Source organism: Cavia porcellus, unplaced genomic scaffold (genome assembly GCF_034190915.1).
Source record: "Cavia porcellus strain 051 isolate PalLab524CR breed Dunkin Hartley unplaced genomic scaffold, mCavPor4.1 scaffold_24, whole genome shotgun sequence".
Taxonomy (NCBI): domain Eukaryota; kingdom Metazoa; phylum Chordata; class Mammalia; order Rodentia; family Caviidae; genus Cavia; species Cavia porcellus.
Window position 1 is genome coordinate 38,111,453 of NW_026947507.1, and position 27,952 is coordinate 38,139,404.

Here is a 27,952-nt window from a genome sequence, read left to right on the forward strand (position 1 = left end):
TGCCCTTTCTCCCTGCCCAGAAGTTCTTGCTCAGCTACCACAGGTTGCACCCCTGTGCAGGGGAGGAGTGAGGTGGTGGAGACTTCAGGGAGCAGCATAAACCTGAAGCCTAATAAATACCACAGCATCTGTGAGAACAGCAGGAAGTGAGCAATCTCATTAAAGGGTTTGAAGCCAGGAAGTTTTCTGGGGTGCATTTGGCTTTCAGAAACTCCCCCTGGTAGCGACAGAAGGACTTGTAGAAATAAACAGGAGAGTGGGTATCATGGTGCACACCTGTAATCCCAGCACTCTGGGAAGCTGAGGTAGGATGATCACAAGTTTGAGCCCAGCCTTGGTAATTTAGTGAGTCCCTGACTTAAAATAAAAAAGTTGAAAGAGGGTTGGAGGTGTAGCTCAGTGTGAAGGCCCAGGACTCAATCCCTAGTTCCATAACGGAAAAGAGGAGAAGCAGGAAATGGAAGAGGTAAGGGTGGCCTGGGCTCAGGCAGAGACCAAAGAGATGGAGAGAAACAAAGAGAACAAGCCCCACAGGACTTTAAGATATAATGCATGTGTGGGTACAGTCAATAGTAACCCCAGTGTTTCTGTTTTGGAGGTTTATGTGCATGCTGGACTCATTTATTAGGGTGTGTAGGAAGAGGTGCCTGCCTGGGGTAGCAGCTAATTTCGTTGTGTGGGGGGGACCCCGACATGCATACGCTCACTATGCCTTTCTGACTTGTGTTTATTATAGTGTGATTGAACATCACACTTCAGAGCAAAAGCGACATTTAGCTATCGCCTGCCGGTGTTTTCCACACCTCTCAGACATACCTTTCTGTCTTTTCAGCCAGAGATAAATCAGAGCGACCCTTTGGGGTGGCCTTCGTGAAACTGATGAACCCCGACGGGACCACGCTGCGGGATGGGAGGCACGACCTGGTGGTGTATAAGGTGCTGCTCCTGGAACGAGGTCCAGAGTAGCCGAGAGCACATTTACTCCCTTTGAAACTGGCTTAGAAACTGGCTTAGGGATCAGAATCCTCCTGAGACTATATGCGTTTATCCTGAAAGTCGAAACCTAGCGGGTTCTGATCGCATGCCCATGCGTTCTCCTATCCCTCCTGGGCTCTGTGTCAACCCATGTGGCAGGCAGTTCCTGGTCAGGTCTGCTTAGGTGGTGGTGGGAGTTGCAGATGGTGGTTTTCATATCACCCTGAAGCAGCCACCATTGCTCTGTGTGTGGGACCTCGCTTCCTTTCCCGGTGTGTGTATCCCTGTTCTTTCTTCCTGACTGTTGCTGAGTTGTTGCATCTGCTGGGATTGTAAAGTGTAAAGCAGACACTTGAGAATCTCATATATCCAGGAATATCTGGACCAGGAGGCGGCAGCACAGGTGGCAGCTCTTTTGAGATGCATCTACCTGAAGGATGTTTTCCATAACGTCTCCATCCTTTGTAAAACTTCCACAAGGTGTAGCAAGCCATTTCTGCCTCCCTCGCCCCAAGGAAGTGCCGCACAGACCCTTTATAGATTCAAGAGGATGTAGTCCAACTGTGTTCTGTAATACAGTTATTTATTTCCAGCAGAGACTAGGATATTCTGGCTTTTAGTTTACCACCCACACCTGTTTCCATTCTATGAAAAATTGCTTCTGGCGCAGATATCACAGTGCCTGAGTTGGAGGGAACCATGGGTATAAAGTGACAAAGCCATGTCACTTTGGACCTGGTCCCCATTCACACAGGAGATGTTGCCCGTTGTTTGGTGTCTAACGTGCTTCTTCCTCAGGGTGACAACAAGAAAATGGAAGATGCAAAATTCTACCTGACACTGCCTGGGACCAAGCTGGAGATGGAGGAAAAGGAGCTCCAGGCAGCCAAAAACCAGGTGGCCTTTACCCCCAGCAAGGACAGCACAAAGGACAGTTTTCAGATTGCCACCCTCATTTGCTCCACAAAGCTCACCCAGAATGGTAGGTGCAGGGTGACGGGGACACAGAGGAGCTTTCTGCTTGGGCTCATGGGCCTGGGCCACGTGGGTCAGGTCTTCAGAGGTGGGTGCTGTGCCGCTGGCTTCCACTGCCCGCTCCTCCCGACGTTCTAGGTTGTGCTGGTGAAATCCCAGCACTGCTTCCACATGTTTCTGTGTGTTTTCTTCCTTCAGCAGGAATCTCAGTGATGCAGGTTGTAAGCAGAGATAGCAAGAGGGTGGTCACAAGAGAAGGGTTCCGGTCGGAACCAGTTTCCTGCCTGATGAGGGTGCCAGAGACCAAGGATACCTGTTACAGTCCTTTCCTTTCCTTCCTTTGTTCATTCCTTCATTCCTTCCTTTTTGTTGTTGCTGTTTGTTTGTTGAGCCAGGCCTTCAGTATGTAGCCCTGGCCAACCTGAAACCCACAGTTCTCTGCCGTAGCCCCCCGAGTGCTAGACCATCCACTCACACTGCACCTTGCGCTGCAGTTTCTCCTTCCCCCATGGACGCTTCTCTTTTCTGTGTTACCCAAGAATTTGAGAATTTTTCATAAAATCACTGAACAGCTCCAATGAGGCTTCATTTTTATTTCTCCTTCAAATCTGGTGTCAGTTGTGGCCTCGCCTGTGTACTGCATGGAATGTGCTCACCATCAGCAGCTTCTAAGTCCTTTAACCTACCTCACACAAGGTATCCTACTGAGAACAGGTGTGGTGGTGCATCCCTGTGCTCTCTGCACTCAGGAAGCTGAGGCAGGAGGATTGCAAGTTGGAGGTGAGCCTGGGCTCTGCCTTAAAAGAAAAGGAAAAAAAAAAGAAAACCAATATGGAGTCCAATTGAATATAATAAGCCAACAATTTACTGCTTTAGAAATTCCATATTCCCTTTAAAGTGTAGATCATCAGTCCCATTGGCCTTGGGTGACTTGGGTGAGGTACCTGGCAGGAATTCAGCCTTACAGAAGGAAAGACAGACCACACAGTTCCAGTGATGGCAAACCTTCTAGAGCTTTCCATGATAACAGACAGGCGCTGTGGCACACACAGGTAGACCACGAGACACATGGAAGGATCAGATCTAGAGGATCATCAGAGGGGGTCAGCCGTGGCTGGCTATAGCGTCTACATTTAACAGAGTGAGTAAGGGGCAGATGCATAGGGGAAAGTAAGAACTTGCTCATCAGAAATTAAGCTGGAAAACCTTGGGAGCCTCATGGAAGACAAAACAAAATTAATTGTACCAGTCATATAACTCTGGCAAAGAAGAAGAAGCAGCGTGATAAACTGAGAATGGGTGTTCAGAGAGTCAGGTTTTTATGGAAGACGATTTGACCATTAGAAGCTGAACCTTGGCAACAGTGAGAAGTCTATTTCCGAGGGTGTTTCCCTGTACATATATTCGGAAAACACCAGATCCTACCCAATGTCCAGTAGTGAAGGTTGGCTTGAATTACATGATTTTATTAATTTATAATTTTATAATTAAATGTAAAACATATGTAGTGGTAAATGCTAACTTTAAAACATTGTCCAGGACATGGCAGTTTTTAAAAATCATATCCCTGTTTTGTTTAAATCTGTGGGGACGATTTGGAGTGAGACTCCTGGAAATCCAGGGGTACTCAAGAAGAGAGACAGCATTCACTGAACATCCAGTTAGGTTATCCCTCCAGCTGGAGTTGAAAGAAGAACAAATAGAACGGGGAATTAGCTTTTGTGAGGTTAACTTGTAATGAAAAGCCAGCTGAATTCGGACAGCAGGAGCAGGAGAGATCATCACTCACTTGGCAAAGGAGTTGAGAGAGACCAGGGTAGCAGGAGGCCGTCTGCTCCAGGGGACTGCTGTGAATCGCTCCTGGGTTTGCTTTCCTGTGACTTCAAGGAAATCGGAGGAGCCAATGACATTTATTTGGAGAAAGAAAGAGCTGAAGATGAGAAAGTCGGAGGCCCCTCTCTGTGGCTGAGGGCGGGGGTTCAGGCTTGGGAAACCGCAGGACAGACCACAGGAACTGATTTCAAACAGATCTTGTTGGCTCTTACGTTTACTGACTCATTTAATTTGCTTTCAAAAACCCAGAGCAGGCCAGTCTGCAGAGCGCCTTGGTGTGCTGGCTAGAGGTGCAGAAGGGTTTCTAGTCCAGGAAGAAGTGCGCTCAGCCCTGCAGGAGAAAGCCTCGTCTCTGCTGAGTCCCAGGCATCAAGTCATCTTACCCTCCGCTCCCTGGGACAAAGGGCCCTGAGATGGCCATCAGCATTCCCAGATTAATGACCACAAAGTTTTTTAAAAGATTTTTTTGAGTTGGGTGTGGTGGTGCACACCTCTAATCCCAGCACTCGGGAGGCTGAAGCAGGAGAATTGCCATTTATTTGAGGCCAACCTGGGCCACAAAGTGAGTTCAAGGTCAGCCTGAACTTCATAGTGAAACCCTCCTTAATTTTTACTTATTTATTTATATTTTTTGTAATACTAAGGATTGAACCCTGGAACTTTGCTTCAGGCTATATCCACAGTCCTTTTTGGTTTTTGCTGTTGTTTGTTTTTTAAATTTTGAGACAAAGTCTTGCCTCGTTGCCTAATTTGAGCCAGAACTTGTTATCTGTCTGCCTCAGCCTTCCAGAGTGCTGGGATTAAGGCGTGTGCCACCACCCTGGCTCAGAAAATCAAATTTTGTTCCAGGGAGGTTGGTGCAGGGGGATCTCAATTTTAAGGCCAGTGTGCGCTACCTTGTGAGACCCACGTGCCAGTATGGCCAGAAGGAATTAAACTGAGGCAGGAGGGTACAAATTGGAGCCAGGGCTGAAGGTTTGTAACCCAGTGCAAAGATCCTGTATTTCTGTCCCCAATACTGGGGTGAGGGAGAGGCAGAGGCCATTGTGGTGGCCAAGTGCATTAATTACCATATTGTGTACAAATTCCTCTTCTCTCTGAATCCACCCAGGCATAGGTAGGAAGGGAAGAGTGAATAAGACAGCAAATGAAATGTAGCATGGTTACTTAGGAGTATGTGGGTGCTTTTCTTTCTCCCCAGGACTGGGGTTTTGCCCTGAATTGTGCCCACAGTGCACCTTCCTCCCCATTTTGAGACAGGATTGCACTTTGCCCAGGCTGGCCTTATACATATTTGCACTCCTCCTGCCTCAGTCTCCCAAAGAGTTGGAATTGCAGCCATGCACCATTGCATCTGGCTGCTTCCTACTGTTACTGTTTTGTGATGATGATGTCATTATTTTTAAAAAATTGTGAGTTCTAATCAGATTTTATTTTGTTTGGGGAATATTTTTATACTGAAAATCAAACTCAGGAATTCATGCTTGCCAGGCAGGCACTGCACCACTGAACTAAATCCCCAGCCCCTATATTCTTATTAGCAGTTCATTTTTCTTCCTCTTTGAAGATTGAAAGAGGATTACAAGGTTTTCTTAGAGTAGGGAAAAGAACAGACAAGGCATTTCTCAAAAGAGCTAGCAGAAGCAGCTATCTTTACCAGAGCCCTCTGTAGCTGTGTCCTCCTGACACTTGTGGTTTGTCATGCTTCTTCCCAGTTGACCTGTTAGGATTGTTAAACTGGCGTTCCAACTCTCAGAACATTACACACAACCTAAAGAAGTTAATGGAGGTGGACGGAGGAGAGATCGTGAAGGTATGTGTACATCTTCATGTCTAGCACCATACCTGCCACATGATCAGCTTCACCTATTAACCTAATATTTACCTGTTGTCACTATAAGGCTGGTTTCCTGTATTGCTAAGCATGGGTACTGCTTTTTAAGAAAATGCTATTTTTAAGCCTATTCCATTGAATCCTAATTGTCCCCAAATTTGTACAACATGAAGTTGAAAGTCACTGAAATAACCTCACTTTCTTACCTTCAGTTTTTACAGGACACACTAGATGCACTTTTTAACATCATGATGGAAATGTCAGACAATGAATCATATGACTTCCTTGTGTTCGATGCATTGGTGAGCAGCTAAATGTATTACCTACTACTTATGACCTGGTGTTTGTCCTCCCACATGTGTGGTCTTCTGCAGCTCCCTATTATAATTAATTTCCATGAATCTGCTTCTGCACGAATATTTGTAATACATCATCATGATTTCCTCAGACTAAAATTCTTGATGCAAAATTAGAAATAAAGAACTCCTCTTGCAGGCCTTTATCTCTTGGTTTTCTGTTAGAGCTCACTCTTCATCAGCTTCTGCTTTCTCATTAGGGAAATCAAAGGGTTTACCTTAGAAAGCAGGAAACATCTTGACTCACTTTGCCATTGGGGAGTCAGAACCTCAGTGACACCTGTGAGCAGCAGGGCTGTTGCGTGGCATAGGTGTTTGAGTGAGGAGGCTGAATTCTTGGTTGGAGAATCCCGCTGGCCTCTTGAGGTGCTGTGTGCAGCCCAGCAGACAACTGAATTAGTCACACAAAACACTGAAGTGCATTCCAAGAACTGAAATCAGCAGAAGGATGAGTGACGACCAGAATCTGGGAAGAGCAGAGGTGTAGGTGGAGGAAGTGGACATAACCACAGCAGGCACCATTTCCTCCTGGTGTGGGGAAATTCAGGGCAAATGTGACTTGAATGTAATCGCTAAGGGAGACGCTCCATGCAGCCATGGGTCACTCGCCCTCCACTAAGCGGTCAAGACACTAACAATATGACATGAGGAGAGAGAAGGTCAAGATTGGAGGGTCGGGTCTCTGGGAAAGGGAGACTGTGGGTAACAAGTGCCATGGCGCAAAGTCTGCGGCTCAGTCCCTGGGGGACAGAGCAGCTGGCCATGGGCATGGGTGGAAATCCCAAATGCCTTTTTCTTTGCACACTTCTGTCACTTTTAGGTGCAGTTTAGTTATCTGCAGATTATGTACCTCACACCCACTAGAGGTGAGGTGTGAGGGGAGAATCAGGAGGCCAAACCATGGTGAAGCTCAGGTTGTTAGGGACACTTATGCTGTACTCAGAATACAGATGTTATAGGCTGTGCTCTCTCCAGCAGCACTAGAAATGCCACAGGCTATTTGATTGGCTGTGTTCTTGGGTTAGATATTGTTTGCACAGATAGCTGTCTCCATAGTCTCCTTCCTGCTGGTTTTGTTTGGGGTGTTTTGTTTTTTTTTTTTTTTTTTTTTTTTTTTTGTACTGTGGATTGAACTCACTACCACACACTTGCAAGGTAGGTGCTTATGCTCCTAAGCTAAATCGCTGGCATGCTGTGCTTTTTTGATGCAGGACTTAATTTACCTGTGCATGAACCCTCTTCCCTTTGACCCAGTGGCTCCCTGAGGTCAGGGATGCTGGTTTATATTGGTTCATTTATGCCGGTGAGGACGAAGCTTTTAGAGCTCTCAGTGATCCAGACAGCCCCCTGTGACACGTGTATCATAGCTTCACCACCATGTATCTGTACCATATCACCCAGTATCTGATGCATAGTAACTCTTGCTTCTGCACTGATTAAATATAAACCACAAGACTTGACCTTAGCTCTGGAATCATAGAATAGGAATGTTGCAGAAATGATTAAGCTAGAAAAGAAGGTTCCAGGAGGTTAGCGTGCAGCCTGTTGACAGAATGCCTGTCATTGACTTTTTTCTACTTTGGCAGGTATTCATTATTTCACTGATAGGAGACATCAAGTTCCAGCATTTTAATCCTGTACTTGAAACCTACATTTACAAGCACTTCAGTGCCACATTGGCATATGTGTAAGTATGACTCATCAGACCTCTGTGCTGCTGGACTGTTGAATTTGTGCTCCCCGGGCTGGAGTTTTGAAAACATGCAAGGAACCTGAATTCACTAAAGTAGCTTTGAGTACAGAACCTGCTGAGTATTCTAACCTAAAAAAGTCATCTGTTGTGACTCATCCTTTTAGATAAGGCAGTGTCTCTCTTACCAATCCAGAAATGTAGTGGCTGAAGCCAGTTAGGAGCAGAATCAAGGACAGATGGCCAAACTCAAGATCTTTAGAGTTGGAGGTCAGTGAGGTCCATGTGTGGCAGCAATGGTGTCTAACAGTGAGTTCAACAAGACCAAATATGACTGAAGAGCAGGGCATGTTCTCAGCCGTATTCTACTAGTGCTTCATGGATTGTATTATTCATGGGATGTACGATTTCATTTTTCTTATTTTTGCATAAAAATGAAGAGGTTTCTGCATTTCTTGCAGCTCAGTCTGCTTTCTATTCGGAGAAAACAATTGATACTCACTGTGTTTCCCCCTAGAGTGCTCAGATCATCCTAGTGTATGTGGCCTGTCACTCCCACCATTTGCACTGCAGTCATGATCCAGACCAATGCAATAAATAGTGACAGGATGTAGCCAGGGTGGGTAAATAGTCTTCTGGACAGTGATTCATGCTGATTGCTACTGGTTGACCTGCCGAGTCAGGTCATTGATCCCTGGTGTTCTTTCCTAAACTAAATAAGCATGGCAGTACAGAAACAAGTTCCGTAAAGGAGGTGTACTGTAGCACACTCAGCAGCTGGTGAGATGGCTGTGATGCTCACTGGCAGGAGGAGGTGGTGCTATACCAGCAGTAGAGATCTCCCCAGGCAGCGGCCTCCTGTTCCAAGTCAGCAGCAGCTACAAGTTTAATCCTTTTTAGCCAGGGATCCTAGATACACTAAGCCGAATGGAACACTCACCCCACCCCCAAGTAGGAACAGTCTGGGTTTCTCCACAGCATCTGGTTAATTCCACATGTTTGCTTTGGATTCTGTGGTAATTCTATAAAAGCTTATAAAGTCTCAAGGAGAGCTCAAAATAGCCAAACGTTCAAAGTTCTGAGTTACCACAAGATCAAGACCACAGATCAAGATCCCTGGTCCCCAGACCAGAAAGACACAAAGAGCAATCTAAAATCCCCCAGAAGGGTTTTGTCCATGGACGTGTTCAGAACCATGAGTGTTCTGGAGAGCTGGATCGAGCTCTGTTCCCCACACTCAATCTGGCTCTGTATTTATGCATCTAAAGGATTGGGGCAGAATGGAGCGAACTAGATTTTAAAGTGATTCCTGTAGGTTATCGTCATATCTGCTTGCCAGGAGCATCTGAAGATGTTGGTCTCGTGCCAGAGATTAAACTTTCCTCATGCTTTGAAATCTTTCCACTTTTTCGTTCCTTGATCCGTATTTTTAAGGAGGGAAACTTCCCACCATTTGGAAGCATTGATCCCTGGTGTTCCAACTTGCCTGGTAAGGCAAGTTCCAAATCTACCCTGCAGATGAGGAAGCTGAATCTCCGGAGAGTTAGTGAGCCTATGGAGGGCGTGTTGTAACCAATATAAGGGGAGTTATGACTCCAGTCATCTCCTTGCTCTCCACCCTCCCCTCCCTCAGGGTTCCATTTTACTCATTGGCTTAATTATTCTTTCTTTTTTTATTTTTTTTCAGGAAACTCTCCAAGGTACTGAACTTTTATGTGGCTAATGCAGACGACTCCAGCAAGACAGAGTTGCTCTTCGCCGCTTTGAAAGCCCTGAAGTACTTGTTCAGGTTCATCATCCAGTCTCGGGTGCTGTACCTAAGGTAAAGGTCGCCACAGTTTGGCCCCATTGCTGCCCTCTCCTCCTCATTTCCCTCACTCCTCACACTTGCGTTCAGCTGTCTGAGCAGTGTGTCATGGATTCACCAGACTCCATAACTTCAATGCCAAGGATGGCAGTGGATTGCGGGCCCCTTGCAGAAGGTCCATGTGGAATCCTTGTGCATCAGCAGAGTGCTGAGGGGTCCTGACAGTGAGGGATGCTGGGTGTGCAATGGAAAGGCCTTGATTGAGAAGCAGTGCAATCTGGTTTATGTTCTAAGCAATTGTCTCCTTTCTTGTGTGGAAAAGGTATTGTGGTAGGTGCAAGTGGAGAGGAGGAGTCAATGGGACTTGCTGTTGCAGTGAGGAAAGGGCAGGGATCACAGACAGCCTCAGCGCTGGGGTGGGCAGAGGCGCTGCTGAAGTTTGGAATACTAAGTGCCTAGCGGAACATTCAGTGAGTTCTCTTCTAGCTCTACTTTAAGATACTCTAAGAACTAATTTCCAAAAAAGCTCTTTGTTGCTAGTTCTGGCAAATAAGTAAACTCACAATTACCATCACCTTCTGATGAAATAATAATTTTCTGAGGGAGGTCATATTCTGCAGCTGCCATAAGAATTACAGATTAAATATCCCTCATCCAAGATGCTTGGGACCAGAAGTAGTTTTGTATTTCAGATTATTAGGGGTTTTGGGTGAAATCTTGCAGATGAGACCCAAATCTAAACACAGAATTGATTTTGGTTCATCTTTGTCCTCTTCACAAACCTGGAGGTATTACATGCAGTTTTGCTAATGTGCCTCTTTCTGATTGAAACCACCACAGGAGGTCAGATGTGGAATTTTCCTCTCGTGGTGTCATGTCAGTGCTTACAGTTTTTAGATCTGAGAGCATTTTGGATTTTCAGATTAGGGGTGCTCATGGTATGTGGATACCTGGAGGAGACTGATTTAAATCAACTAGCGCATGTATGTGTGCATTTGTGTTTGTCCATAAAACCCTGACTTCATCTTCTGCTCTTGGCTGTTTGATGTTGAAGTTGCCACCCAGTTTGTAAGCCCAGGCACTGCTGCTGGGGACTTCACTGTTTCTGTAAATTGGCCAAAGGCTCTTGATTTCTACTTGGAGAAAAAGAATTAGCCTTCCAGTTGATTTAAAAAAATGTTGTGAGGGAAAGCTGGAAACGTTCATCAAACAAACCTGTAGCAGTGCAGTTGAAGGCCCTGTGGTAGAGGAGATCAGCATCAGTAGTGGACAGGTCGGATGCTGACTGCTTTTCTGGATCGTATGGGTTCAGCACCTTTCTGGGCTAAGGAGCTTCTGTACCCATTCATTGTCTGGAACCTCTGCTCATACAGTCAAGGCTTGATTAGGTGAGACAGATGTTAGTCTTGCTAAGTCACTGAATGGCCCAGTCTGGTGCTAAATTTGAGATTCTCCTGCTCCAGCCTCCTAGAATACTAGGATTATAGGCATGCACGCTCTGTGGTCGTTCATTGCAGAATGACCTGCATGAGGCCATTAAGGTGGAAGGGAGGAGGGATGCTGAGGAGAGAAGGTGGCCCGTGCGGTGAGTTCCAGCCGTTTGCTGGAGGAGTCCCTTTCACATGGGACCTTCTGCTGATGAACGGAGAAATCAGGCATCTAGAACTCACCTGTTGCACTAGACACTGTGACTTTCTGGTGTTCTCTTTCCTGCCAGAAGTGCCCGTAAACTAGTGGCTCAGGACGCATCCACCTACACAGGGCTTCCCAAACCACTTCCGGAAAGTCCTATTCAGTGGGCTGATCTTCACAGAGCGATAGGAGAGCCCTGTGTCACGGTCTTGTGTCAGATTTCCTCCCAGAACCACCTTAGACTGCCCCAGGAGCCATCTCTCTCTACACCGCATAAGGTGGTATCCAGTGAGGCATTGGCATCCAGTATGAGGAGTTTGTTTTGTTTTGTTTATTGAGGCCACAAATCTGTTTTAAAATTTCTTTTAAAGATGAGAAACTCTGACTATTTTTCTCTTTCTTGCTTTTAAGATTTTATGGCCAGAGTGATGACGGAGACGAATTTAATAACTCCATCCGCCAGTTATTTCTCTCCTTCAACATGCTGATGGACAGACCCCTGGAGGAAGCCGTCAAGATCAAGGTCAGCCAGGGTCCTGGGGTGGCTCTCTTAAGGCTGTGGGTGACCAGGTTCTGAAGAACTCAGAACTGGCTGAGGTCGGAGAGGAGCCAAGTGATCCATGCTTCATGGAAAGCGTGTGAGTTTTAGTAAGATTTGAGAGCAAGTAACAAAGCCACATTTTGGGCTGGGAGTCCAGATCAACGGCATAAGCACCTGCCTGGCAAGTGCAAGATCCTGAGTTCGACTTGTACTACAAAAGAAAAGAAAAAGAAATCTCCCTGCTGAAATGAGGGAGATTTTTCTATTTTTTCATTTGCTCATTTTCCGGTGTCTAAAGCGGCAATAGTTTGATTAAAGCATGAAATACATAATCCTCAAAGGCTGCAGTTTAAATTTTATCCTAGGTCCCTTGTTCTTTATGTAACTCTGTGAAGTAGACTTTGAGAATTTATTTCTTTCAAAAAGTCATTCCAAAGGACTAGGAAACACAGGATTACCAGAATGGATTAACCCCTACTCACAGGGAGAATGAGGGCTGTGTCTCCTGTACTTTCAGGAGAAAGGTAGGAGGAGATTGTGTTTGGCTACATGAGCTTTCCTCTTCCCAAGGGCATCTGTGTGCAGTTCCCTGTCTCAGGTCCAGGTGCAGCCCTTTTTTCCAGGGATCAAGCTGTAAGTTCTGTATTTGTCTTGCTTGGCAACTGAGTTTGCCTTTGGCGTTTTTCTTACAGGGGGCAGCTTTGAAATACTTGCCAAACATAATCAATGATGTCAAACTCGTGTTCGATCCCACTGAGCTCAGGTAAGTGTTGCAAATCTTTGGCAAAAGAACGTACACAGCTGATCCTTGAGAGAGGTTTGCACTTTCTTTGGGGAAACAGAACATGCAAACATAAAATTTAACTCCAAAGGAAAGTGCATAATCACACATTTGAAGCCCTGCCTGAGGACCCAGGAGTGCAAAGTGTTAGTGTGGAGGGGGCCAGAAAAGGCCTCTCATGCTAGCTGAGTGTTGGGCAGGCCTGGAAGGCTACTGTGGATATATGGGGTGCTTTACATCTGGGGACCAGGTGTGTGGGACTCTCAGGGTGTTCTGAGACCAGGGGCCGTTTCACAGTTTTCCAGGCAGACTCAATGCACAGGTGTATCAGTGGAGGAGAAAGCTGTTTAGGGGCGCTGTTGGCTTGGCAGGGTGAGAACGCTGGACCTGGGCTCTCTCTTGCAGCGTGCTCTTCTGCAAGTTCATCCAGAGCATCCCGGACAACCAGCTAGTGCGGCAGAAGCTCAACTGCATGACCAAGATAGTAGAGAGCAGCCTTTTCCAGCAGTCAGGTGAGTCCACAGCAGAAACGGCCGTTTCCTGGACAACCAGGCTCAGGTCTGCGGCATTTGGCTATCATCTGCCTTTTTGTGTTTGAAATGTCGGTAATTTCCTTGCCAATTTGTCAGTACTTGAGCACCTCTGAGACACCAGTTTAAGAAGCTGCAGCCAGTTGAGTATTTCTCGTAATCACAGAAGGAGCAAAATTGTGTGTTTAAGCTTGAATTAGAACAGTCAGCCAGCTGTGGTGGCGCATGCCTATAATTCCAGCTCTTTGGAGGCTGAGGCAGGAGGATCATTGCAAATTCAAGACCAGCTTGGGCTACAAAGTGAGCCCAAGGCCAGCCTGAACCGCATAGGGAGACCCTGTCTCAAAGAAGGAACAATCAGCAGGTGGTTCATTAATTAGATAACTTCATTCTCGAAAGAGGAGCTCCAGAAAATGGCAAGCAAATAAGAAGGATGACACTTTCAATCAGATTTACTCTGTTTGACCTATACTTAGTGCTTCAACACTCCAGCCAGGAGCCAGGGCAGGCAGAGCTGAGGCGCTACCTCCAAACCCACTCTTTACCCTCCCTGAATCTGTGTTCAGAGCTGTCATGGATGTAGTCACATAGAAACTGGCCAGCACTATCATCAGGGCATTTTGAGGATGAAGGAAGCTGGATTACCAGTATTCCACTGGGCAGGGGCACAAAGGAGAGAAATCTCTCACTCTTTACTCTCACGCTATTACTGCAGTAAGGTTTTTGTAAACAGAGTAGAGCATGCAGCCACCAAGTCTTAATCAGTGTGCTCCTGCCCTAAGCTGATGATAAGAAGGAGTCCAGTACTTGTTCCTTCCTTATAAATCTAGGACACACTAGAGTGAGACAACTGGGGACTTCTTTGCAGTTCCTGTGGCCAGGTGAGGAGTCCCAGAGGAGGACCTCATGCTAGGTGTGTATCCTGGGCCTCCTTAACAACCCCCAGGGATGGGAGAACCCTCCTAGCCTTTCCCTTGGCGAGGTATGCAAAGTCTCAATTTTGGGTTTCTACACAAGGGAAGAACTAGGTGCTGTCTGTATATATTCTGACCCTATTAATCTGTGCTTAAAATGTAAAATTTCAAATGTTCCTAGGACGTAGTTGGAGGTAGTGTTGACTAAGCTAGGGGATGCTGCTAAGGAGAAAAATAATTATTAAACATCCTAATATGCATGGTAAACCCTGCTTCTACTGATGCAAAGAAGATAATGGAGACAATAAAGGTGGGATGTTTGCATCTAAGAGCGAGACACACTAAATAATTTTTCATTTGTTTGTTTTATTGTGCTAGGGATTGATCCCAAGGCCTTTGATAACTATACTCCAGATCCACATAACCCCCACATTTATTAAGACAGAAAGTTGCCAAATCACTGAGTTGCCCAGGCTGGACTTGAACTTGTGATTCTCCTGCCTCGGCCTTCTGGAGTGCTAGGATCACATGACTGCATCACCGCTCCTGGCTGCACAAAGTAATTCTAATGAGAGGAAGTAAGATCCCAGTTAGCAGGCACTTCTGTACCTGGACCCATCCTAAGGATGTGTAATCTCCAAGAGCCCAGTAGGAAGATATACTGTGATATCCTCTAGTTTCTGTAAGCTTGATGTCTGCAAAAGCAGGACCAGAGAAATGGACCCAGGAAACTCTCTGTTCTTAAGAATCAGTAACTTTTCCCCATCAAGTATGAAAAAGCATTAGAAAACATTTGACTTGCTTAGTTTTTGTTGGTGTCACATGACTTAGCATTCACATATTAAGTTGTCATCGTTTTGTTGGTTTTTTTTTTTTTTTTTGTACCGGGGACCAAACTCACAACCTCACTTGCCAGGTAGGTGCTTAGGCCATTGAGCTAATTCCCTGGCCCCTCAAGTGTCATTTTAAAAAGCAAGAGAGGAGCTAGGGTATAGCTCACTGGGAGCATGTGAGTGAAAGGCCCTAGGTCGAATCCCAAAAAGAAAAAAAATAAAAATTGAAAATTTGGAAAAATGGTTAAATAATTTGCACATTGGTAGGATTAAGCGTAGAGTACTTGCATGCCATGCAAGAGGCTGTAGGTTTGATCCCTGCAATGCCAAAAAATAATTTACAGATTAACATTGTGCTCAGTGCTGGCATTCATACACAGGAAGGGTATTTCTTAGTGCATGTAAAACAGGGGTGAAGTTAAAGTTCCATGCCTAAAACCACACACTCCCTGGAGGCCTGGAGAGTCTCCTCCTTGCAGGGCTTCTGGGTAGCTGGGGAGAGTCCCGGAGGGAGTGGGCAGTTCCTGATGTGAGCTGCTGCATTTCCTCCTCAGAGTGCAGAGAGGTGCTGCTGCCGCTGCTCACAGACCAGCTCAGCGGCCAGCTGGACGACCACTCGAGCAAGCCTGACCACGAGGCCAGCTCACAGCTTCTCAGCAGCATCCTGGAGGTGCTGGATAGGAAGGATGTGGTGAGTTGTGTCATCTATGCGGTGCAGAGCTCAGCTGGTCCCTTCACCCCGGGGAGGAGGGACTCCAAGACCTTCCTAGTCTCGGGCAGTCCAGAGCCCCAGTACTGGGAAGCTGTGCTCATTTTGGAGAGGCCAGCACCTTCTGTGCACCTGTGGGTCCTAGTAAAGTCGACTTGCTGCTGGGAACCCTGTTAGTGGACTCTCCCAGCCACATCCGAGATCCCCGTGAGCACACAAAAGTTCCCATATTATGCAAAGACCCTTAGAGATTTGGTCTTTTGCAGAAGCCTCTGCCCCAGTCCTCTCATGCCTGATGCTACTGTAAACACTTCTGTGCTTCTGAGAAGATCTGTTTTTCTGTTCTCTGTGACACTGCTGCTCTCTCCAGACCCTGGTGGAAATTATGCTTTTCTTATCTTGCATCTCCTCTGTGATCTAGATCCCAGCAGCTCCTGAATATACAGGACTGAGCTTGCCTGGATTTCCCATGTCCTAAAGATAGCACGTCGCATGGGCCTAACAGACCCACAGCAGAGGCTAGAGAAGTGAACAGAATTGTGCAGTTAAAATTCAGGGCTCATAGGAAGGAGCCTCTTACCCCAAACCACTCCCATGATGGCTGCAGGCCACGGGGTTTCCTGCAAAACAGGAGATGGCTGTTTGATTCTGTCTACACCCTGAGCTTACCTGTCCAGGGCCAGCACTTTGGCCTCAGAATTTATCTGTCATTCCTTGCTGCCCACTGTCTCGCCAAGCCCACCCAAGCCTCAGAAGCACAGGAGGATCCCATCGCTTTCTCCTGCTCCTCCCCGACCTCGCCCCGTGGCAAAACTCACCACATGTTCTTACCATTCCTACTCTTCATTTGCTATGTATTCGTTAGAGGCCACTTTTCACCCTTTTGTTAGTTTAAATGTGTTTCTAGGATCATATTTATAAACTGGAATAAATTCTCCCAAGAAGTTTTGGTTGGGATTTAGTACTTAACCAAGGACATTGCAACAAATAAATAAATGTGACTGGAAGAAATAAAAGTAGAAAAAAAGAAAAATTAGCGGGAGGACAAGCTTTATTTAAAATAAAGACTTGAGAGGGGCCGATGGCTCCAAAGAGCCGAAAGCAATCCTTACAGAGCAGGGTTTGCGAGGTGTTAAAGGGATTGAGTTATGCTCAGGCTTGAGTCTTTGAGTCTGTGGTCACTGGTCCATCTCATGGCTGAACACCCCTTGATCAGGAAGGTTGTGTGCAGTATACAAATCACTAGACCTAATAATTCCAGGGCACAGAGGAATACGAGGAAGGGTCACATCTCAAGGGAAAACATCTGCTGGCTTTTCCTTCCAGTGACCAATCATGGTTTAAACATAATGATATTTTAAGTAATTATCTAAAATAGTAGCATCAAGTTCTAAGCCATATAAATGTGGCCACGTTTTACTAAGAATGGTGGCTTAACCAGGGTCTCAGTGTTACAGAAAGCACACGTCGGGTCTAAACCTAATCTGAAGCATGGGAACTGGCGTGTTTGGGTTCTAGTCCCACTGTGAACATCTTGAGGAACATCTCAGAGCCTGGCTTTGCTGTCCTCCAACATGTGGGAACTGTTCTGGATGACTACGAGTCTCTTCCACTGCCAAGCCAAGAGTGCCTCTGTCTCTGCCTGCCTCCTCCCCAAACAGAAGGAGTCTTTCCAGATGGCCCGAGTAAGCTAGGTTTGATAACATACAGCTCCTAGAGTGCTGGGGCAGAAGGATCACAAGTTCAAGTCCCACCAGGGGAACTTAGTGACACAATGACCTTATTTCAAACTGAGAAATAAAAAGTTTGGGATATAGTTCAGTTTGAAGGCCCTAAGTCCCCTAACACTGAAGAAAAAAAAAATATTTAACTCATTGAAGCAGTGAATAGAATAATAGTCCCTGGGGTGTATGTGTGTGCAGATATCCTAGTACACAGTTAAAAAATGAACAAATTCTGCAAATGCACTGCACGGCATGGGTGTGATGGGTGTGTTAATTTAATTATAATCATAATATCCACATATTAAACCATCACATACATATTGATTATGATTTCAACAGTGAAATGATTTAGAAATAATAAATACCATATTAAGGAAAAATTGTAGTGCTGTGGTTAAGCAGGAGTTTTAAAGTATCTGTTGTGAAGCAAGACTGGATAAAGGCTGAAAAACTCAAATTGAATGTGGAGAAGTCGGAGTTGAATGAGTAACATCTAACAACAGAACAGGAAAGAAAGAAAAATGAACACACATTTATCAAGCACTATTGGCCCAATTAACACATTTAAGAAAATAGTAAGTAGCCTTTTATTTGCAGCTCTAAAAACTTAAAGCACCTCAAAGCTGAATAATGAGTTAAAGTTACAAATTAAATCTCACTACTCGGCAGGCTGGAAGCCTGAGGTCAGGGTCCAGCATGCCCAGGTTCTCATGAAGGCTTTCTTCTTACAGAGGCCTGAGTGGGAGCCTGCACCCCCGTGTGTGTGTGTGCGCACGCGCGCGCGTGTGTGCACGTGTGCGTGTGTGTGTGTGTGTGTGTGTGTGTGTGTGTGTGTGTGTATTTCTGGAATTGAACCAGGACTCTCACACTTAGCTGCTTCCCTTCCTTTTTTGCTTTTTGAGATGACATCTAAGTTCCCCACAGTGGCCTTGAACTTGCAAATCTCCTTTCTCAGCCTCCCAGAGTGCAGGGGTCACAGGTGTGCAACATACCACAAGAAATACCACAAGCTTGTTGTCTCTTCTGATAAGGGCTTTAATCCCATTAAATCAGGGCCCCACTCTTCTGAGCTCATCTTAACTTTACCTCCCAAAACCCCCATCTACTAATACCATTGGGATTTAGAGTTCTAAGATAAGTATTTGAAAGGAACACAAATATTGACTTCTTAACAAACCTCTTGGCTTGAGTTTCTTTTTTATATTTTCTCTACACAGAAAGTGGCAAGAGCTTTGTAGTTTCGCTTTCTGCTCCCTTCCATGTGCATGATGTCCTGGCAGCTCTCATCTGCTCAGTGCCTCCCCCTGACTATCTGTGGCCACAGAAAACTCACGGCAAACCTGAGCTCTCTGGGTTTGGGTGGGCAGTGATTTCATTCCTGTACCTCCAAGTTCGCCTTATAAATGATTTAAGTGACTGTTCTGAATTGACTTCCTTTACAAAGTTACATGCTGTTTCGAGACACCATTTTCTCTTTTGGAGAAGTGGTTGCTTCCTGGGGAAAAGCAGAATGGGATCTGCAGTGAGAACTCCTCTCTCCAAGGTTCCTCGGGGAAGAGGGAAACCGAGTCAGAGGAAACAATGTTGTGTCCTGTGTTCCTCTCGCAGGGCCCCACAGCAGCACACATCCAGCTGATCATGGAGCGGCTGCTGAGAAGGATCAACCGCACGGTGATTGGGATGAGCCGGCAGTCCCCCCACATCGTGAGTGTCTCTGAGGTGACACCGTGGCTTCCGTGTCCCATTTGCACACACAGTGTGTTGGGTGTATTCTAAAGCCGATCTCAGCTCTTACATGAATTCTCTATTCTCTGTGGTGTGAACCATGAGCCCTGCTCTGTTCAAGAAAAAAGACAAATGAGTCGGGCATGGTAGTCCACACATTAAAAACTCTACATTCTGGGAGGCTGAGAGAAGGACCTGAGTAGAGTAAAGAATGAGGAGGCTAGAGATTTAGCTCAGCAGCATAAGCGCCTGCCTGGCAAGTACAGGGTCCTGAGTTCCATCCCTGGTCCCCCTAAAAAAATAAAAATAAATTAAGAATGAGGACAAGATGTACAAACAAACACAAGCACAGACAGAAAGACAAATACAGAAAATGAATATAAATAGCTTTGTACAGTTTATTCTGGTTAATCAAGGCTGGTTAAATATTACAGAATACATTAACAGAATGTCTTAATTCAATAAAAGGAATAAGCCGTATGATTCTGTCTGTAGATGCCACAGTGGTAAAACATCCATTCCAAGTTAATAAGAGACGGAAATGTTTTTACTGTGATATCACAAGGAATCATGATACTCAGTGGTCACAGAAGGGAGAATTAGGATGTTCAATCTCAATTCCATTGCTTAACATTTTTTATGATTTCTAAAAAATTTAATAAGGAACAAATGATAAATATAACTGTTGATGACAGAGCCATAATAGTCGTAATTGTCATTCTTTGTAGCCAAAATGGCCAGCATTTTGAGAGTTAACTGAAATTTTCATAAAACTAATCAGTTTTTTTAAGCTTGCTGACTTTACAGTAGACAATATTCAGGGCCCTTTCTATGTAACACTGGTATCTACTTAGACATTGTAAAGAAAAATTCCATTTAATTGAGTGATATATATCAGAGTAAAAGTAAGATTTATGGGCAGGACGTAGTTCAGTTGGTAGAGTTCTTGCGTACTGGGTGTGTAAACTATGAGTTTAATATCTAGCGTTGCACATAAAAAAAATTGAGCTTCAGGTAAATGAATTGCCAAGTGGAAATATGAAGGGCTTACTTGTCAGATTGGAAAATAATAATAATATACATACAGTACTGTACCTGCATCAACAGAGTAGAACCAGGGGAATTGAAAAGTTGATCTGATTATATGAACTTTTTTTTACTTTTAGTAAATTTTAGAAAAATTTCATTTGACTAACACTAACCCTAACCCTTCAAAATAAATGTCAAATGGAATGAAGAGTTCACTGTAAAAAATTTAAGAAGCAGCTGGAGGAAAAATGTACATGAAAATATCTTACAAGAAGTAGGATTATTAGCCAGACATTATAGTTCATGCCTGTGAACCCAGCATTCTGGGAGGCTGAGGCAAGAGGATTGCAAGTTCAAACCCACCCTGGGAAACTTGGTAACATAGACTTGTCTTAAAATTCTAAAAAGGCTGGGAGTATAGCTCATTAAATGCCTAGTATCACAAAAACAAACAAACAAACAAACAAAAAACCCAGATTCTTGCAGTTCAGAGAATTAAAAAGGAAAACAAAGTTAAGTTATGCTACATTAAAAAAAAGTAAACCCCTACATAGGAAAGCATATATGGAAATTAGGTGTCAAGCACCAAAGTGTAAAAATTATAATATATGCAGCAAGTGGCCAATAAGCACAATCATGCTAAGAAAAAAGACATATTATGTGCTTAAATAGTGGCAGGTGACTAACAGTCTTAATATAAAGTGGCACTGCTTATTGTGATTCTGCACACCTGTAATCCCGGCACCCAGGTAGGCCAAGAGGCAGGTAGACCAAGAGTTCAAGGCCAGCCTGAGCTACACAGTGAGACCCTGTCCCAAAACAAAACTACACCACGGACAACTGGAAAAAGCACTTAATATACTAAAAAAAAACCAAAAACAAACAAACAAAAAAAAAAACCACAAGAAAATATGTTATTTAATAAAGAAATGAGTAAGGAATGTGAGCAGGGAGCCAAATGAGAAAAATAAATGGTAACAGAAAACCAGAAATGCCTATTAACCAAAAGTGAGATTAAATTCAGTACCCAGTGGGCCTGGAGACACATCTAATGTTAGACAGCGGTATAAACACAAACTGTATGATAATTTGCATTGCATACCCCAAACTTTAGCCCAAAATGTTTACATGACCTTATAATAAGGAAAAAAAATTTTTTTCAGCAAAAAAGTGCAGGATAGACATTCGGTCATAGAGGGGAGCACACGGGCAGTCTTGCTTTGTTTTTGTGTTTAGTAAGACATTCCCTTCCTCCAATGGCTGGGCTTTCATCTCCTCCGTGTCAGATTTATCTGAATATGTGGCATTTGCATTGACATAGATAAGACAAGATGCAGAGCCTTGAGGCATTCACTCTGGCTATATACGTGTGACTTGCTTGCACTAACCCGTCATAGCCTTCCATGCACAAACCATGGTGGTCATGTTATTCATTTCTTTTTTCTGCCCAGTCCAGCACACATTTCCCCGTGGGTCACTTACTGGAGACACTGGCGTAAGGGTTCTTGGGTTAGCAAAACAGATTCAAGTGTTAGAGCCGGGAGTCAGTACCTCCCCTGTCCCCTGTCCCCTGTCCACCTGTCCACTCTCAATGTCACTATAGCTTGAGTAGCGTGTTTCAAATTTTGAACATTTCTGGACTGGAGGCTTTTGCAAACCTTACTAGTTGAGCATCACCAATCAAAAAAATCCAAAATCCACAGTGCTCTGAAATTCACAACAACTTGGAACATTTCAGAGTCCAGGTTTTCCGATTAGGGATGCTCAACCTGGACCTGTCATCTTCACACTAGCTCTCCATTTTCAGATTTGTTAAACTGCTGTAAGCGTTTGAGGCATTTCCTCTTGAATTTCTATGCTACAACCCTGCCCCAAGGCGGAGCTCAGAGTACAGCAGGTGGGAAACACCAGAGTACCTGGTGTCCAGCCTGGGTCTCGTCTGTTGGTGGTCCGTGGAGCCTGGCATCTGTGTTTCCGCTTCCCTTCCAGGGCAGCTTTGTGGCCTGCATGATCGCCATCCTGCGGCAGATGGAGGACAGCCACTACAGCCACTACATCAGCACCTTCAAGACCAGGCAGGATATCATCGTAAGTTGCCATGCTGGGTCCTGATAGTCTGAAGACTTCTTACAATTGTTCAAACAAACAAACAAAAACTGAAGTTGAGCATTCAAGTCCAGGGTTCTCTTCCTACCCACCGGCAGGGCTACAGGGTTTCATCCACAGTGGTTACCAAGAGGAGAGCTGGCTCTAACTTTTTTTGCCATGGTTTGCAGAAGAACACAGTAACTGCACCATGGGGTCGCCTGTCACTCCCTGAGTCATGCATTTAGAGACATTGGAGAAATCTTTCTTGCTCGGAGAGGAGTTAGTGTCTCGTGGAAAGGGACACTAGCCGCCTCTCTGTCTCGCTTAGCTGAAGAATTGTTCTTACAGCTGCTGTGATGTATGCATCCAAGAAGCCAAATTAGGCCCCTGGCTGCAGCTCCAGGGAATCCTTAGCAGAGTAGTGCTGTCCCTGGAGATGTCACCTGACCTTGCAGAACAGTGGCCTGGACATGGGGCTGGATTAGCAAACTACAGCCAGGGGACTCTAAGTCTTGGTCAAATGACATCCGTCCCCCAGATGTATCCCAGTTTTATGCACTAGATTTTCTTTAGGTGTGTATTTTATTGAGAGCCTGTGGGCATTGACAGCTTCCTCCTCACTCCCACCCTTGGTTTTTATTTGTTTGTCTTGTTTTGGCTTTTTTTGGGGGGGGGAGCCCAAGAGATGCATAGTTAAGGAACTGGAGAAAGCACTGTTCATTGGAATAGTTGGGTGATGGAGCCTCCAAATGCTGTGTTGGCCCAGCGGGCTGGGGTGGGGAGCAGAGCTGTAGGTGACCACATCTGCAGGGGCCAGGTGTGAGGAAGTCTGGGAAGGGGGGAGAGAATTGGAGGCCGAGGAGAAAACACAGCTGCCCTTGGCCTCCAACCCTTCCCACCAGGCTCTCTCACACCTGCCGGTTGTACCCTTTGTAAAACGTGGGTAACTTTTTTGCCTTCGTTTTCCTTGTAGAACCATGCAACATAAACATCCCACACTATGGTTATTTGCTGTAAGCATGCTTCCTTGTCCCCAAAAGCCTGGCGGTCCCTTTGGGACTGAGACTACATTTGCTCTGTTGTAGGGTCCTTCTGTCCACCCACCCGAAGAAAGGCTGTGAGTGGGCTCGCTTTCTCCCGCCGTTCCTCCTTTGTTCTCCGCAGGACTTCCTCATGGAGACTTTCATCATGTTTAAGGACCTGATTGGAAAGAACGTCTATGCCAAGGACTGGATGGTCATGAACATGACGCAGAGCAGGTAGGAGAGCTCGGGGCCAGCCAGAGGCATGGACCCTGATCGCCACTGTTTGCTGGGTGCTCTTTGGGAGGTGCCGAGGTGCTGTTAGCGCTGTGCCTCCCCCCCGCCCCCCACTTCCTCGAGCCTGCCTCGTGCCCCCATAATCTCCATCTCACCTGGCCCCCGAGTTTCATCTCCAGGGTCCTCTGGGTTACTCTCCTCCCCGCTCCCACAGTGGTCCCCCATTGCTCCCCCACAACGGCTCTCTGTGGTGCCTTTTGGCAGCTCTGCATGGCTGCCTCCTCCTGACATTCAAGGCTCTCCCTGTACCTTTCATGATCCCCCTGGTGTCACCTGCGCTCCATGCAAGCGAGCTCCTGGCCTCTAAGCACGCACAAGCCCTGCTCCACAATACACCACTGCTTCCACCTGCGATGCCTTCCCGAGGCCCCTGGCGGTCAGCCTTCTCCCAGCCCCTTCTCAGGGTCACCTACGGCAGAAGTCTGCCTGTCTGTCTGTCTGTCTGTCTGTTCCTCCTCTGGTTTTCCATGTGCCTTTGAGATTGACTCATCAAATTATTTTCATGTTCTCTATTAGACCTTGGTTAATTCACAATTTCTGTCCCCATGGACTCCCAAGCCACACCGTGCCCACACCACTCCACTGTTACTTGTTGAACTGAGTGAAATGAAACAAATACACAATGTATGAAAGAGAGCATGGAATTTCTTAATTAGCTCAACAGTGCAAATCATTATCATACACAGTTAACTAACTTGGCATGGTCCTGACAACTGGTTACAAATGCCCTTCTCAACTGTGTACCGATGGGAGAAAAACTCCATCAGAAACTGTAACTCTAAAATTAGGAGAAGCACCAGAGCAGAGAGCGAACACCCCCTCTGAGGCTCAGCCAGCCCCAGTTGCAGCCTCAGCTCCATCCTAAGTGAAGCTGGGTGGTGAGTGGTCCGGGGACTCCTCCAGCCAGGTCAGGAGCCTGAGTGCCTCTGCTGCTCTTGGTAGACTGCTGTGCTCATGGATAGAGCTCTTATAGTCTGTTCTGGCCAAGCCACAGTTGTTTGCTTGCTAATTTTTTCCACCCTCCACTAAGGATTTGAACCCAGGACCTTCACTCTGACCTGCATCTCCAGTCCTTTTTGGATTTTTAAATTTTAGACAGAGTCTCCCAAGTCATGAGTTGCCCAGGCTGGGCTCAAATGTCTGCTCCTCCTGCTTCTGCCCCTCAAGAGTGCTGGGCTGCTGGGTGGGAACCACTGTGCCTGGTGTGGTTTCCTTTTTAACACAGTAGGGGAGCTGTGTTCACCGGGTGCTTTCCTCCCCAGGGTTTTCCTCCGCGCTATCAATCAGTTTGCTGAGGTTCTCACAAGATCCTTCATGGACCAGGCAAGCTTTGAACTTCAGGTAAGTTCCCTGGGTTTCTAGGCCAGAGCAAAGGACTTTCTATTTGGTAAAGAGCTATCAGACTCATCACAATCCAATAAAAAGCTTTTCCTGTTTTCTCATTTCCTATAGCATGCATTCCTGTCCCATCATTCTCTGAACAAAATAAGGTGTTTGCTTCTTTCTTTCAAATAAAACGTAATATGAAGAGTAAAAGAAGTGGCCCTGTAGCAGAAAATGTAACTAAGATAAGCAAAAATAAGAAATCTGAAACCAGTTTCAGTGATGTACACCTGGATTCCCAGCTATTTAGGAGGCTGAGGGAGGAGGATTACAAGTTCAAGGTCAGCCTGGGCAGCTTAGTAAGACCTTGTCTCTGACAATGAAATGAAATGGACTGAGGGTGTAGCTCAGCAGGGCACGTGCAAGGCCCTGGATTTTATTCCCAGCACCGAAATACTAAAAATGAAAAAATACTGAAGGTACAAATATGCCAGTCTCCCTTCTCTGCATGCATGTTCCAGGGCCAGCAGCAGATGCTTGGAACCACAGGTTAACATTTTAATTTATAATGCTGGCACAGTAAGAGATAAAAATAATAACTGCTATTGAAATGGAACAATTAGTAAGATAGTATATCAAGGGTTTAACTTAGAGTTATAAGCGCTTGCCTGGCAAGCACAAGGTTGTGAGTTTGATCTCTGGTATCAAACTCTACCACCCCCCCTCCAAACCCCTGATATTTATCAAGCCGGGAATGGTGGCATGTGCTTGTAATCCTGGCACTTAGGAGGCTGAAGCAGGAGGATCCTTGTGAATTCAGCCTGGGCTACGCAGTGAGCTCAAGCCAGCCTGAACCACATAGTGAAACTCAAAAAGACGAAAAAAAGAGAAAGATTAATCAATGTAAAGACATATTTTCAGAGCATAGTCTCTGCAAATAACAGAAACCTCATCAAATCCGTGTAGCAGGGGAAAATGAAGTTCTCTTATACTTTGCTGACAGCATTTTTCTGTTGATCCAGTGTATATACGCATAAATATTCACAAACGTGTATGCCTACGAGTAGGCACATGTATGGACATCGCCTCTACCAACAGATGGTTCTGTTCTGAAAAGCAGTTCCCGTGCATCCTATTTGAAAGCCCAGTGTAATTGCAAAACACATGTCCACTCGCTCTGTCTTCCTTCCTTTGTCCAACAAAATAGTAAGAGCATTTCCATGGACGAGACGCTGTTCTACTCCTGATGAAGACACATCAGGTCCCTCTTGTAGAGTTCATATTCCACAGTGTGTTTTGTTCCTGATACTTTTTCTCTGCCATGTGCCTTTGATTGCATCTGTGGAACTTTTAAATTGGGCATCCTACATAGAGGACACTATATTCACATGGTGATGAGAAGCATACATGTGTGTGTATTTGTATGTATGCACCAAAATGGAATTGAGATGTTTAATTCTTTGGTAACTTGTTAATCTACTTTCTTTACTTTTTCTATGGCCTATAATTTTTTTTGGTGCTGCTAAATATTTTCACAGTGTTTTTAATTGGTGAAGACAGTCTCCTTACATGACTGGATCATGATTTAGTTGCCTGAATTCTTCTGGAGAACATTTTGATAATTTGCATTTGTCTGTTACATTAAATAGTACTGTGGTGACCTTCCTTGTTTTAAATATTTTTAATTAACCACAGTTACTTTACAGGGAAAAGTCTTGGGAGTCTTTACTAGTTCAAAAGTTTGGCACAATGTGAAGGCCTTTAATATGTATTGCCAGACCTCCTACTATAAATAGGTATAATTCTTGGCAGTGGTTTTTCTTTATCCCAGGAGAAAAGAAGAATATAAAGTTTGAATTTTATGAAAGCTTAATGTTGAGACCCAAAGCTAGGGACTGAGTCATTGAAACCCAAGAAAGAACAGAAAGTGCTGTGGATTTTGTTTTTCATGATTCCCTGGTTAGTGCCTTTCTGCCATGTGGCTCTGTTTTGTTAGGACTCTTACTAATGTTATTTTCCATTTCTCTTTGCCCACACTATTCATTTTAAACAGCTCTGGAACAATTATTTCCATTTGGCAGTGGCGTTTCTCACCCATGAGTCTCTTCAGCTTGAAACCTTCTCCCAAGCCAAGCGAAACAAAATTGTGAAGAAGTAAGTGTCCTTTCAATTCCCTGTAAATTGGAAAGGTGATCTGTCTGTTTATATTCAGTTATGTGTTTGGCGTGGCTGGAATTACTGTTCAGTGACTATCCATGTTGTCAGAGAAGAGGGTCTTAATCACTTCACAGACCTAAAATTCCCTCAGGCTCACTCTTTCTTTCCTGAGAGCTCCATCTTTCTTCCTATCTGTTATCCCATGCTTTTCTAGAAGCTTCCTGGAGAGGTGCCTCCTGTGCCGGGAAGGCCTGCCATCTGCTGGCAGTTCCCGCAAATTGCAGGCTTAGTGCCTCCCTGACAAACCCAGGCCTTTTGTGCTGTCACTGTGTCTCATAGTCACTTGGTCACTTGGTCTCATGGCCTATGAAAACAACCCAAATTCCAACACAACCTACAGATGCTCTCCACCTGTCTTGGAATTCAGAATGAAATTATGCGCAAGACTAAGGAGACATTGAGGGATGTGTCCTCTTGTGTTCACCCCAGATCTGTTCTGGAATTAAGAAAAATTTTTAAATATGATTTTAAAAATATTGGCTTTTGAAGATATTTCCAAAGAAGAAATTTGACAAAGAAAAGAGTCCTATTTGGGGCAACTGTAATATGAAAAGAGTATTGAGCTGTGACCATATGACATAATAAAGGCCTGATTTAAAGTATACTAGAGATATCTGCAGCTTCCACTTTTGACACCTAAATTCCATTTCTCAGCTCCCAGAGCCAAATGTGCTATGTGCTGTGGGTTAGACTCTGGCATGAGAATCCTTTAGGAGACTTCTCAAGCAGTTCTGTTTTGCCTCCAGCCAGAAATCATCCCTCCTAGACCAGTGTTTCTTGACTAATACAGCTCTGATAAGAAGCCTTTTTTAGATATTCTTTTCATAATCACACTCCCATGAAATCTCAGTGCCACGGATAAACTGTATCTGTTGATGTGCTGTATAAATTATCTGTGCTGCCTACTGAAAAACAGCCAGGCATGGTGGTGCATGCCTGTAATCTCAACACTCTGGGATGCAGAGGTGGGAGGATTGGAAGTTTGACTCCACCCTGGACAACTTACAAGTATAACAAAAGAGCTAGGGACATGGCTTGGTGCAAAGGCTCTGAGTTCAATCCCCAGTACTACAAAAATGAGTGAATGAACCAACAAATGGATAAGTGATAAAATACA

The 27,952-nt window shown here is 45.1% G+C and overlaps 1 protein-coding gene across 5 annotated transcripts in view; it reads left to right on the plus strand.

Annotated features, from left to right (window-relative positions):
- Positions 1–27,952, plus strand: part of Dock5 (dedicator of cytokinesis 5) — a 182,665-nt gene that overhangs the window by 117,800 nt on the left and 36,913 nt on the right. For all 5 annotated transcript variants that reach the window (XM_013143478.3, XM_063234885.1, XM_063234887.1 and 2 more), the window contains 15 exons: positions 833–936; positions 1,774–1,957; positions 5,499–5,596; positions 5,830–5,919; positions 7,560–7,660; positions 9,351–9,485; positions 11,514–11,625; positions 12,336–12,406; positions 12,830–12,936; positions 15,256–15,392; positions 18,743–18,838; positions 21,878–21,976; positions 23,141–23,235; positions 24,558–24,636; positions 26,672–26,772. In XM_013143478.3, the coding sequence (XP_012998932.1) occupies positions 833–936; positions 1,774–1,957; positions 5,499–5,596; positions 5,830–5,919; positions 7,560–7,660; positions 9,351–9,485; positions 11,514–11,625; positions 12,336–12,406; positions 12,830–12,936; positions 15,256–15,392; positions 18,743–18,838; positions 21,878–21,976; positions 23,141–23,235; positions 24,558–24,636; positions 26,672–26,772 (1,609 nt within the window). The remainder of the gene's footprint in view (positions 1–832; positions 937–1,773; positions 1,958–5,498; positions 5,597–5,829; positions 5,920–7,559; positions 7,661–9,350; positions 9,486–11,513; positions 11,626–12,335; positions 12,407–12,829; positions 12,937–15,255; positions 15,393–18,742; positions 18,839–21,877; positions 21,977–23,140; positions 23,236–24,557; positions 24,637–26,671; positions 26,773–27,952) is intronic.